General features: G+C 36.8%; 1 protein-coding gene across 3 annotated transcripts in view; it reads right to left on the bottom strand.

Moving 5' to 3' along the window:
- The window catches only part of opcml (opioid binding protein/cell adhesion molecule-like), a 153247-nt gene that overhangs the window by 42303 nt on the left and 96188 nt on the right, over positions 1-14756 (bottom strand). For all 3 annotated transcript variants that reach the window (XM_058790260.1, XM_058790259.1, XM_058790261.1), the window contains one exon: positions 6287-6519. In XM_058790260.1, the coding sequence (XP_058646243.1) occupies positions 6287-6519 (233 nt within the window). The remainder of the gene's footprint in view (positions 1-6286; positions 6520-14756) is intronic.

Genomic DNA, 14756 nt, shown 5'->3' with positions numbered 1-14756 from the left:
GACGATAATCCCACTTGTTGTTTACAGGGCCATCTAATTAAATTGCCATGCTTTTGCCCTCTGATACATAGTGTATATGACATCCTGCTCATCAGGTAATACATGTTGAATGGTTTTAATGAAATGGTGCAACAAAAGTGCTTTGATTAGGATGAACATTCAAGATCTCTGTTTCAAAATCTAGTGAGCTGCCACGCTGCCAAAATAACTAACACAGCTAACTGGGTTTCACAAACACCGCTACAATACAATTGTTTTGTTTTCTGCTTGACTTGAATAAATGATGCTTTTAAGCGTGTGTAAACTCCTCGGTGCAAATGAAACTTCTGATGATCCTCTGCGCCTCCCATGAAGACCCCCAGCTAATGGAACATATGGAGTGCGATCATCACCTTTCATGCACTACCTGCACTGAGCCGAATTCATCCTTCCCCTTTTCCCACTTGAGTCGCACTTTTCTTCTTATCCTCACCGTTCCTTCGCTTGCTAACAGCCTTGGACTCCCTGCACGGCCTGCACATGTCTCTGTTTACCTACACTCTGTCGTCTCTACCTTTGGAAAGGTGAAGAACTGTTATTTTTTAAAATCTGCTTTGGAAAAATCTGCATGTATTATAAAAAATAAATAAATAAATAAATAAATAAAAGTAATACATAAAAAAAAAAAAAAAAAAAGTATTATTGAAAAGCCTATAAACATTATTAATAAAATAACATTATAAATAATTAATTCAAAATTAATACATAAATATACTGTATTTAAATATTAACAAAATACTTAACATACTGATAAATATATAATGTCAATGCAGGTACATAAGCTCATATTTTTAAGAGTAAAATAATATCCCTTGGACATTACTGATGTCTCACAGCAAGCTGACAAAGCAGAAAGTGATACCTATAGATGTCTGTAAAATAGGTATTCTGTTATTAATATCAGTGGTTCTCAATTGATTGGTTGTGACTTGTGACCAAAACTGGGGACTGTAAACTACTAGTAAAATGCAACTAATCATATAATTGTCCAGATAAAATTAAATGAAATTAAATAAAAACATTTTTAAATTATAAAAATCAGACTTTTCAACTTTTAAAAGGGGACTTTTAATTTTTATTGCTGACATTTTAAGGTTGAATGTTCATTCAAAGTTTAAATAATGTGTACCTTGGTAGAAACTAGCCAAATTGATAAATGCCCACGGTCTCAAAAATGCTTAAAAATACATTGTATGAAAAAAATACAAGCTACTACATTATGTATGTATGTTATGTGTAGACCAAATTGTTGTTGTTTTGTTTATTGATTGATTATATGATGACTTATTGAAAATTGGGGACAATTTGAGTTTTTCATGGTAATATTTCGAGTGCATTGCTAACATTTTAGATGCAATGATTAAAAATTTTAAATATGAAAAAGTAAATACTAATAGATTACCATATGAAGATATAAATGAAATTCCTATGTTCAATTTGTTTTTGCTTAATTCTGTATATAGGCCTAATTATTCATTTTGTTTCTGGACTGGTTGCTGCCATTGGATCCCCAATCATTACTGGAACAAAATCAGCTCAGAACATCGATTTATACCATGTTCTGTTCAGCAAATGTCAGATTTCAAGCAGATGGAGAAACATATTGAAAACTGGGATTGACATGTGGAAAATAAGTGCAAGAAAACAAATGATGGATCTTTGCATGAATCCAAAAATACCAACACCTCTCATTAGTTTAGATGAGAATTTGTAACGAGGATTCGTAATTTCATCTGGCATCAAAGCATCACTCAAATGTGTTTGCTCAAGTCTGTGCTCTCGTGTTTGTCTGAACAAATCCTCCATGCAAAGACGTCTTGGGAGTCGTCTCACTGTTTCTTTGTTTTTGTACTCACGATTGTTTTCATTGTTATTCTGGAAAAAAACCAAAGAGGTTTTGTTGGTATAACAACAAGGACAATAGTGCTCCATTTAACATCATCGACATCGCCCTGACTTTGTTCGTTCTGAAGTGTTTCTCTTTCAAGAATCAGGTGATGGCCTTTTTGTCATATTCTGCAAATGGGCCACCCACATAACACTGCTCTGCAAAACACATGATATTGTTCATTTTGAGTTACACCAGTTATAATTGTCTGGGATTTAAAATAAAGTAAATACAGTTTTTTTAATGATAATTAGAGGACATTGGCAAAGACCTGATAGACCAAAAACTGGAGATAATATTCAGTGAGAATACAGGGCCAAATTGGCTGCAAGTGAGTGCATTTCAACAGCCCAATTCTAGCCAGCTTCAGTCTACACACCACCTGTGTATGTCTGTCCTTTTGATGCTAGCTGAGAGAGACAAAACAGGTATTTTGTGAACTCATCCATTACAGATCTCACTACCCTGTGACCTTGAAACAAGCTAATGTGCTTTAGAGCACAAATATGCAAATAGTCCAAAACAGGGACCTATTCACTTTTCTCATATTAGCCTGCTTACCTTATGGACTTTTTCATATTCATTTAAAAGACTCTTCAGTTGAGTACCAGGTTTGGGTTAGAGTTATGTGAAATATATTTTGTTTGAATTTTTGTGTACTGCTTTCCTAAACATAAGCCTGAGAGATGAAATAAGATTTATAATATCTAAAAACACTTTGAAGAGGTTGAAACTACATCTCAGTATCATATTTAGTCATATCTGATTGCTTTTCCCCAAAAAACGATGCTGATGGATATTTTGTCTCTACTGAGTTTTCATATCGACAGACCTACAGTACATGCTATCAAAATAATTTTTCTCTCAGACGGTACAAATGTACCCTGAAATGACTCTAGTCAACATCTCCAAACAAGTTTGTCTATAAAGATAGATTGTTACTTACGTATCACACTAGGTTTAAAAGGAATTTTTCACCCAAAAAATGAAAGTTTGCTGATAAATGTATTCACCCTCAAGCCATCCAAGTTTTAGTTTGTTTCTTCATCGGAAAAGATTTGGAGAAATGTAGCATTACATCATTTGCTCACAGATGAATCCTCTGCAGTGAATGGGTGCCGTCAGAATGACCAAACAGTCCAAACAGCTGATAAAAGCATCACAATAATTCACAAGTAATCCACACGATTGCGTTTGTATGAAACAAATCCATCATTAAGGTGTTTTATCTTTAAACCGTTGTTTGCCAAAATACCAGTCCATAATTAATAATAACAATTCATCCAGTTAAACACTCCTTACACTGTTGTCCTCTCACATCAAAATTCACTAACATATTTGTTTACAACATTTTTGCTCTGTGTACATTTCTCTCCTGATTCAGACAAGACACTGGAAAAAGCAATATTATGGATAGAGGACTCGTAATTTAAAGGGAAGCAGTGGTTTGAATTTAAAAAGTCCTAATGACGCAGCTTTTTTAACACATTGCTTTTTTGAGATGTTATTTGATTGACTGGAGTCTTGTGGGATACTTATGGTTTATTCTGATTGCTATTATCAGCTGTTTGGACTTTCATTCTGAAGACACCCATTCACTGCAGATGATTCATTGATGAGCAATTGATGTAATGCTTAATTTCTTTAAATCTATTCTGATTAAGAAACAGATTCATCTGGATGACCTGAGAGTGAGTACATTTTAAGCTAATTTTCATTTTTGGATGAATTGTTACATTAACTAGCAAGATTAGCATTTTTTGCACCAGCACTAACAAGCATAAACCTGTAACCTAAGCAGATTTTTTCAGCAGCAATGCTCCTCTAAATGCAAGCACATAAAATGAAAACATGTTTTCCTGCTTAGACTATAATGACCTTCATTTGTCTTCTGCATGTAGTGGTTTTATAAGAATAATGCTTTGTGTATCTCAGAGAAGGAGCTCAGAGGAAAACCTCAGGTTTCGAATTGCGCTGGACGCTAACGCGTCGTATGTCTCCTCTCGCGTTGCATCTGATCGATGCATCCGATCAATACCGCGGAAGACGATGAGGCCATTTACAGAGACACGTACCTCCAGCTGCAGTCATCAACCACATAAATAGATGTAGCGCTGATACACTACAGGACGGCAAATGCGAAATCTAATGGCATGCTGTCCCGTTCGAGAAATGCTAATGAGTGACCTAAAACCGGAACGGGAGCAAGCGCGAAATATGTTAGGACACTTAAAAACAAGCACGCAGATGTCAAGCGAGATATGTGAGAACGATACCATAGGCGCTCTTTGAATTTTTATGCAATAACAAGCTTCAGAGGCTCAGAGTTTAAGAGGAATACAGCCACACTTGATGACAGAAATAGACAGGGCGCTACAGTTTGTGTAGGCAGACTTTAGCTGAGCGTGGCAAGATTTAGCATAGCTGAGACAAAGCATTACAGTAAAGGCACACCAAGACCCCATCTGTTCAGAAAGCTCTCAGATCCATTCTCAAGAACACTAGGCTGAAATTGTACACCACTCAGCATGCAACTATTGGGTGTAAGGGAAAAGGAGCCTGCTGCAAACAATTCAATATCTTAAGTGCACTTTTGAGGGCCACAACACCCGCTCTCCAGTATGCTTATGTTGTGCCATGCAGATGCGGAGTGTTGAACTGCATGATAAAACAAGGAAGGCGAATGACTGATTTATTAAAACTGAGATGAAGTCTTTATAATTAATTGAATTGCAGGTTAAGCGGGAACTGAACGGGCGAGCCAAACTCCAATTTGCACTTTGTGTGTCTAATCAGAAAAAAAATAAGCACCTTACCTTGGTCTATTTGTTCAGTTATTTAAGCCTGCAGTAATTAGTGTCAGGACAAAGTACTAAAGGTTAATGAGCAATTGATAAGGCGCCTTTTATTAGCCAAAACACTATTTCCCGCTGAAACATGGGAAATCTGACACTTTTTTCTCATAGGCGTAAATCCTGGGGGACAGGACTCCTCCTATCTGAGGGTTGTCCTCCCTATAAATATCATTACACGCAACTCTGTGTATTGAAAATAATATAATGGACATATACTTAAAATAATTGTGTGAGTAGTAAAACAAAATAAATGCAAAAAAGCGTTTTAAGTTCAGAAATGTTTTGATTCCCCCCTCCCTTGCCTCACAGTGGTTTGGTCCACTGCCTGCTTTCCTCTTTTACCGATACACACATACACGAGTTCGGTGGGAGAGAGCAAGTTCCTCAGTAACGGTTAGTTATGTGTAAGTAACTTAGGCTGTCAAGGCTATTTAATTCTCTTTAAACATCGGGTGAAATTATTCTTTCTCTTTAATACAGATGATGCTGGATCATTAATAATTAGTCATAGCAAAAAATTATGATATCCAATGTATTTTCTATGAGCGATTATAAGGTTAACAAGCTTAATACCGTAGCTTGTCACCCACTACAACTAACACGGCGATAAGCCTTTGTGTGAACTGATATTAGGCTAATATTGTAGAGACCTACCGATGTGTTGGGTTTTGGTCAGTATGATGTTATGTGGCAGATCAGTGGACTTAATGCTGTTGAATATCTAAAGAGACGCACTCGGTTTCAGACGAAACCTCAAATACTATGGAGGACGCAAAATAATAATTATAATATGACCGCGTGGTGAACCATATGAACCGAACTCATATTTAAACACGGTCTCCATGCTATGTACACATGCTGTGTACACATATCTGTCCTTACAAGTACAATTTTGGCTGTATTATTTGTGTCCCCTTCAAAAATTGGTCTTGAGAAATTTTACGTTTATTGTCCCCCCCTACTGTTAGATGAAATTTACGCCCCTGCTTTTTCTGACTCCGCAGATGGTCTGAGAAACGTGATAAAAATGGTGTTTCTGGTTTTTGGCGCATATCTGATTTGTGGACCCCAAACCAAGATGGATTTGGCTACAAGCGGCGTTAATTGTTTTTTGGACGGCGAATATGAAGGCGATCGACTGCACTGTAAATCACGACAAAGGTCTGGGTATCGACACTTGATTTAGTGAGGAGAAAACAAAGCCTCTGCTCTATTTTTCCGTTGCTCTCTGGGCTGCATGTCTTAAATCAATATCCATCAACGATTTTAAAATTACACCCAGATTAAATCCCAATTTCATCACCGGGAGTCACATCTGCTGAGTTTCATTTAATTACATCAGCCTAGAAAAGGAGAACCAAAGTTGTTTGTCAACCGTTATTTACCCAACCGAAATGTCAACAAAATCCCAAACCAACACGAAGCGAGTTTTTGACAAGCTTTTTTCATCCGCACATTAAAAGATTTCACTTTAAGAGATATGAAAAATCCTCTCAAGATTTACCTTGTACGATGAGATGCACTTTTGTCGATTCTGGTTTCTTGTTCGTGAGGATGGAACACACGTACGGCCCCTCGTCGTATAAGTTCACGTTTATGATCTTTATACTATATTCAGTGACTGCTGTGTTTAGTAGGACCACCCGGGGGTCCAATGACCATTTTTCATTCCCTGTGAAGAGGATAGTGGTCCGGTTGAGCCATGCCACCCGTGATACTTTGTTGTCCACATTGCACCTGTTGAAAGTCACACAAACAGGAGAGGGTAAATAAGACTGCTTGCCATACAGTATGTTAAAGTAAAAATAGGATGCACAGGGATAGACGGCATCACCACATAAATTTAACAACTGAGTTGAATACATTTTGAGGGACTTAAATGAAAAGCAAAGTGTTATCATTTAAAGGAGGAAGTCATATTGGGCTAGTATGTCCAATTATCAGCTTTCTTTAAGTCTTTTTTTACAGTAGGAAAAGGTCAAGCTAACTTCTACCTGAAGAAAAAGCTAAGAAAACAATGATTTATATTCTAGAAGCAATACTGGAGTCCAAACCCCAAGCCTAACCTTCAATTCAACAGACTTTACTGGAGAAATATCATAATGCCCATAATATCTCTTCAGCTTGCTTGGAATACAAAAGAAAAAAAAGGCAACAGGTAATATAAACAGATATCTGTCCGTTCTCTCCTTTTCCATTACAGATCTCGAGTACCAGTTGGAAAATTACAATAGCTTTTCATCTCATCCATTTCAAATAGCCGTGAGGAAAAATTAGGCCAATTCTGGGCGATAGCCACCTTTCAGTTCAGAAGTATCTGGATGTGACACTACATTTGTCTCCTTCACAGGAAAGGACATTTCTTAAAACTGCAGAAAAAGACCTAGAGGCGTTTGCTATACTTATCTTTTTTACCCTTTTCTAAACTTTTGAGTGACGGCTCTAAAGGTTAGGACTAATTGAAAGTCAGAGCTACATATTAAAAAAACTGAGGCCGCAATCCCATGCACAGTGGTGTACGTTTACAAAAGAAAAAAATACCGTTTTCATGGTGTTTATTTGTGATGTTCTAGCTGGCATTTGCTTTACTTGTCAATACTTATTTGTTATTACAATGGCATAGAATGTGCTGTGTTGACATAGTTTTCATCAATGACACTTTACAAGGTGCACTGAGGATTTTCAAAATGCCATTGCCAAACCATTCACGTCAGCATGCCAAAACACTGCAGTAATTCATATTAGTCTTTAAGAGGGCTTCACGCTCAAGGTCAAAATCAGTAAATGGATTATCAGACCCTTTACTGGTGAATTTCCCGGCTCTGAAAATTAGTCAACAAGAGAGCACTCTTTTGGCAAATCTGGAGGGCAACAATTGCAAGTGTGAAGTGAATGCTTTCTCAGGATATTCTTCAAAGGGAAAAGCTCATTCAGACTCTGTTAATCTATGCAGAGTGCTGGAGCGCAAGAGAGCTTGCAGAGGATTTGAACCATAGAAAACCACAAGATTAAGCTCCGGTCTATAATCATGCACGCTCTGCAGTTTTTGCTTGGGAATCACTGTGCACATTCAAACAATACAATGGATTTTTTTAAGTTTCAGTCTAAAAATAACCCCATAGCCGCTCCGTGCTTGGCCTTAACACCTTAAAAGTGTTGCAGAACCTACTGTTCATATTGTAAAGTCTTGGTGCTGTGGGGCCTAATTTCCCTTAACTTAATGCTCGCTTTCCCCTCTGTACTGAAAAATTCTCATAACTATGAGAAGAAGGTCCCCTAGATGTTATTACGAACATTAATTCTGTTCCCAGCACCCTCCATCTTCCGAACCGCACCGTTCATCATGTCCCAATATGTGTCTAGTTGATAAGTGTGTGGATTTGTACCCTTATTCTGGCTGAGAGCGACAAACTGAGCCTTAAACACCAAAATAATGACATTAGCATGATGGAGAAAACATGGAGGCTGTGCCAAAAGTTAATTTTCTGTTCAAAAGTTACATTTTAAGGGGCTTATTGGTGAAAGGCTTGCACTGTGAAAAGGAAGGTCATGGTTCCAATCCCAACGTGGGCACCTTCTCTGGCCATTCTGAGCAGGACGCCTAACACCTCATCTGCTCCAGGGGTGCTGTGGGACAGATGATTGCGTGCTCGGAATTTCTGTGCCTGCCTGTGACAGATTAGATTAGCAATATGCAAGATAACGAGTTTGCATAGTGGCTGTGGGAACTGGTGCAAAGTCCTACAAAATAAAGCAAAAAAGTTTGATTTTAAGTGATTTGAACAGAAACTGTGTCTCGACTTGAGTGTTTAAGAAAGGTGATTACACATTTCGAAAACAATTAAAGTGTTACTAAATAGGTCCGAGACTTGATTTGAATTTTTAAACATACAAATATTTATGTTTATGTTTATGCAATAGCAGGTCATACAGAACACTGCAATGTCATCACACAGTATATGCTTCACATCAAACAGCATGCATACATTCATAATGATCCATATCAAACAGCCGGCGCACACATTTACATATGCATATCAACCAATGGAGCCATTATAAATGCAATATGCTAAAAAAAAAAACGACCTCACTGTGCTTGAAATGACTGTCACTTAAATTTAAAGCTGAGGGAAAAGCATATAGATTTTTCCACCCTGTGCTAAAAAGTAAGAGGTGTTCCTTGGAAAGCAGAGCCTCCATTATCCAGCATTGACAGGCTGAGATCAGGCCTCATTCAGTGAACTAATGACTCTGTCACACCAGTCCCTAGCACTTCAGCCTAATGGACTGTCAGCCACCTTGGTGCGAGATCGTTTATATGAAGAAATATCTTCTCGACTCAAGCATGTTCTAAAATGCATAGATTGATTACCAATATTTTACACAACACCCTTATTTAGAGACCTAAAACATACGTTGCCTGATTAAAGCTTTTGTACTTTAGGTAATGTAATGTATTGTGGAAAACAGCGCACATTTGAACAAGTCTTTTTGAACATTTCTTTCTGATTAAAACCATCTGACTGATTAAAAACCAGATTCACATTCATGCTAAATCTTATTTAAATAGATTTTTCTTTTATGTCAAAAATCATTATGATATTAAGTAAAGATCATGTTCCATGAAGATATTTTGTAAATTTCCTACTGTAAATACATCAAAACTTAATTTTTGATTAGTAATATGCATTGCTAAGGACTTCATTTGGACAACTTTAAAGGTGATTTTCTCAATATCTTTTTTTTTTTTTTTTTTTGCACCCTCAGATTCCAGATTTTCAAATAGTTGTATCTCAGCCAAATATTGTCAAACCATACATCAATGGAAAGCTTATACAAATATCAATTTTAAAAAAATTGACTGGTTTTGTGGTCAAGGGTCACAAATAAGGGTTAAATCTGTGACAAACAAACAGGGCACAACCATTTTTAATGTTTGGGTGATGACAACGAGAGGCCATTTCATAAAATGACACCTGCCATATTTTTCATATCGCTGCTGTGCCTTTTTAAGATATGAGTAGGTCAGTGAGACTCTGTGCTGTGGGGATTCGGTGCTTGCAGATCATTGTCGGCAGACGGCCATGTGGTCTCAGGGTGAGATTAATGACAGGCAGGCTTTATGTGATGGGAGACTGATGAAGGCCATTACACCAGGGGCAATGAATGGTGGCCACTCTGTTTGGGCTTTCAGATAGAGGGGAAACAGGAATGATTTCCCCAACCAGACACAGACAGCAGTGTTGAGAGTTTCATACTGGGATTAGCGGAATGTGGGATAGATATAAAAAGTAACAAATACTGTCACACAGAAAACCACACATTAAAATGCAGTGTGAAATAGCATATATCTTCAGCAAGACCTTTTTGTATTTTGCGTTGAACAATCCAAAAATGGTCAATGGTGAAACATAATATGTTTTTTTTTAAATGTCAAAATGATATTTTGTCAAAATACACAGCTTTTTTATGGATGTTAAGTTGAAACATGCTTTGCGCCCAGAAAATAACCAGCTAACCAGCCAAACCATGACTTCCCGATTACATGAATTTTTACAAATAATTCATAAAAAAAAATAATCAACTAAATGCTGTTCTTTTGAACTATATATATATTTTAAAATAGAAACAATATTGCAGCTTTTATTGTATATTTGAGCAAATAAATAGCTTTGGTGAGTACAAGAGACTTCCAAAAAACATTTAAAAAATCTTACTTTTTTTTTTTTCAAGAGACCTTGCAGACTACCTTACCAAGGATAGCTAAATATTTTAGCTATTCTATTTCCAAGCAAAATATAAATAAAATATTTCAAATGTACATTATTTAAATTATTTTATGTTTCGGAGTAGAACTGGAATGCAAAGCAAGATGTAATATTTTTACTGAGAATAAGTTTCTTCCCACTGCAAAAGCAAAAGTGTTTGCCTTTCTGTACCTCATTCAAGTCTCCTGAGTGAGCCGTGGCCCTCGTTTGAATTGAAATAACAGTACAATAGTACAGGCCGCCACTTGTGATTGCCACTTTTGTCACTGCTTTCAAGGTGGATGCACTAACATTCTATTTGTGTCAGTCCTCAGAGGATCCGTCTGAAGGCCTCAGCCCACCTCCATAGCTAACTAGTCATGTGGATGAATGGCCTGCAGAAGTATGAAGAGAAACTGCCATTTTTGGCCCATCACTCAAGAACACGAGAGATAGACAAGCCCGATAAATGCTGCCGTTTGCTTTGTCCCACACAGCAGTATCTCCACATCAAAGACCGAAGCTCCACCGGAAGCTGTGCTGGAGAAGGAAAACACCACATTGGGATGGAAAATAGCACTTCAAACAGGAAAAAGACTACTAATAATGTTTAAATATTTACAATAGAACAATTATCTACCTTTTTTACCAGGTTTATCACATCATGCGTTCCTTGGGAATTAAACCCATGACCTTTATATTCTTTATGAATCTCTTTATGAAATTCACTTCAAGTCTGAAATAAAATGATAAAATTCTTCTTCTCATTATATAGAGAATATGTTATTTTATTTTCAATAAGTTTAGTCTTTTTGTTTATTCAAATAAATTCTGACTGTCTCTGGTTTCTAGCCTTCTATTATATATATATATATATATATATATATATATATATATATATATATATATATATATATATATATATATATTTATTTATTTATTTATCTTCAAACACACACACAAATGAAAATAAGCAGTATTTTATGGTAATATTTGATTTTCAACTGTTTGTACGTTCAAGTTTGATTGATCTGTGGTTGCAATATGTATACAACTTCAAGCAACATCGTATCCGGTAAAGATACATGTAAGATTATATATGAGACAGACAGTCTTTTTGGTACAAATGCTCTTGATAAGCCATGATGGACATACTGCTAAGCAGAAGTATTCACTGTCTCTATTTTGTGCACTGAATGCCACATTAAAACAGAACAGAGAGCAAATGCACCCTAAAAGGATAAAACTGTAGAAAGACATGAAGGAGAGTAAAACTAGGAGATGTTGAATATGCCTTGAAGCAAGGTCAAGTCACTGAAAATGCACTGAGTGAACAACATCTCTTAAACAAGCCACATACCACATGAAATCTATCAGTCGGAAGCATTTACGGAAAGATGAAGTCGGTCAGGGAACTGTACTTTCAGACTGTTCGAGAAAACAAAGCTGAAATGTTCAAAATTTTATACAGAAATAAAGCTTAAAAGACCGTTTGTTCTCTCACCAAGAAAAATAGAGTATGTGCGAAAAATAAAAGTCATTTCCTATGAAAAATCACCTTGAAAATATACTTTTTTCTTTTTTTTTACTTTTTACAAATGGCCGACAGCACTTTCACACACTCGCAAACATTTTATACAAAAATATCAGCATGAGGTGCTGCAGGTCACCACCACCAGAAAAGAGTTGGCAAGGTCTCATTTAAAGATGAATGGAAGAAATTCCCCCTCCGGAAACATCAGGCAGCTGGACTCAAAACAAAGGATTCTGGTCTTGGAACCTGAGGGGGTTTAGCCAGCACTCCCTACTAAGTGTGAAGCATGCAGTAAAAGAGCTGTATGGAATGACAATCCACAGAATTTCCCCTGAGACAGATATCCAGGATGATCCTCTCTTTATCTGGACCCTTGTCTGTAGACACCTATTTATAGTTCCCATGGTAATAGTCGGAAGAGAGGTTTAATCGGTGCATGATCATTTTCAGCCTTTGTGATGTTCTACAATATTTAAACCAAACCGCACAAAATGGCCATAGACTTCAAGACCTTATAAATGATTTTAATAAAATTCTCGGTCTATTCTGGCTCAGAATTTCATCTTGTGGTCCAGCGCACATGAACTTGGAGAAGCAGGGTCGTACTTGTATTTCTTCTCCAACATTACTGCACATTACATCAATGAAGATTGCACTTTGGAAGATACATGAGCTTGATGATTCATTTGTATTAAAAATAGGATTTGAAAGGAATCTCATAACAATGCTATACAAATTCCCAAGACTGCTCACATTTATGGTACGAATGGAACTAGATATAGATTACTATTATCTATCTATACAAAACTATTCATGCGCATTCACTTTCGTACTGTCACCTGATGTTCAATGTCCCCTTCTGCAGTGTCTAGCGGTAAACTATCAATTAGTTAAATGTAGACTTGATAAAAAGTGACTTCAGCACATTTGTGCGTAATTGTGTGTGTATGTTTTCTAATTAGTGGTGCCTTAACTTTATTTTTGACATGCTCCAGTATCAGTGGAGAAGAAAAATAGCTCTTTAACTTGCTTTTTAAACAATAGGCCAAATTAAAAATGCAACCTAAACAGCTGTTGCAGACACATTGAACAAATTAGCATAGTTTTGCAATATCCAACATCTCTAAAAGACTTGAGAAAGTGCTTTTGCGCTCTATTATTAAACTATGTATGTTTGTAAAGTTGAAAAGCACAACAAATCCGTTAAAACTGCTTTTAATTTGTGCATTAATGGTGGAGTCTTTCTGCATGGTATATGATTACACCAGTAGGTGGCGACAAGTAACGTCTTTATGAGTGAGTCGTGGACTCATTAACTCATTGGTTTAAAACACTGATTCAATGAAAGGAGCAAAACAAGAGTCTTTATGAGTGAGTCAATAAATCACTGTTCACTTCATTCATTCAAAAACACTAATGTACACAGGAAAAAAAAACAAGTGACTTTGTTTATGACGAGTCGATAGATAGATAGATAGATAGATAGATACTGTAGCTAGATAGAGAGAGAGAGAGAGAGAGAGTTGTTTTCTTCTTTCTTTCCAGTGTGATTTTTCTGTCATTGTGTACGTCAGAAATTTGCATCCTTTCCCGACCATTTCTCATGGGCGCTGTGCATTTCTCTGTCTCCAATTGACAGCTCAAAATGTCTTCCAGATACGCATGACTGGGGCAGAATGACTGCTGGCAACGCCAATGAATAGAAACAAGTCCCCACAGCGTGAGAGTGAGAATGTAGATAACTGATAAAGCCAAGATACACCTACCGCCTATCATCAGCCTGATTCAATTCTGCTTTATCTAGCTGCAATGATACGATTCTGATACCTGATAATACTGTGGCTGCTGCAGCACTCTGGGCTTAACATTTTTTTTTTTTTTTTTTTTTAGAAAAGATAAAGTGAAAGGAAAGAGCATGGAGGGAGAGAACGAGAGAAGGAAAGAGAAAAAAGTCATGAGCTGTGTGATTTGGGAGTTCATATGAGGGAAATTATTCTAATACCATGGAAAAGTAAATACACACTCTTTGCACGACTAACATTTGCAATAGGTGCGTAAGTGAATTCAACTCACTTTGATGTGAGAAAGTAGGAGTGACAGAAATTCAAAATGTTTTACAAGCACTAATGAAATCCGGTGAGAAACTTCCAGTAAGTCAATATTACTCTAGCAAAAAACAACATGCAAGCTTTTCCTTTTAAAGAGGAGTACAGAGACCGATTCTCTCAGTTTAAATCTAGACCAAGCTGGGTAATCGGCACATGATCGCAATTATGTTTACAAAGACAGCACATCTTTTATCTAAATGCAAAATCTCAGAGCGATATCGCCTCCACAAAATAATCATTATCTCTCAATGCATGAAACACATGAGAAATCGTGGGAGGTTATTAGGCCAATCAAAAGCCAAAGCATGTGCTGCTAATAGAATCTGTACAGGTGGTCCAGAAAATTTCCAAGTCATCGTTGTTCTGATTGGTTGAAAGCAGCGTGGCGTGTCTAGCGGGCACAGGATGTAGGCCGTCAGGAGGCCTGATTAATCTTCATTTTCCTGCTCTGTCATTTTTAACCGTGATTCACCAATCAGCCACTGCGACAAAGACATTTTGTGCAAAGAAACACTTGGAAGTAATTACCAGACTTGGCAAAGTAGAAAAAAAATAGTGTGAAAACTAGCACAGAATATGTGCATG

Source organism: Onychostoma macrolepis, chromosome 10, assembly GCF_012432095.1.
Source record: "Onychostoma macrolepis isolate SWU-2019 chromosome 10, ASM1243209v1, whole genome shotgun sequence".
Taxonomy (NCBI): domain Eukaryota; kingdom Metazoa; phylum Chordata; class Actinopteri; order Cypriniformes; family Cyprinidae; genus Onychostoma; species Onychostoma macrolepis.
This window is presented reverse-complemented; position numbering and strand designations above follow the sequence as displayed.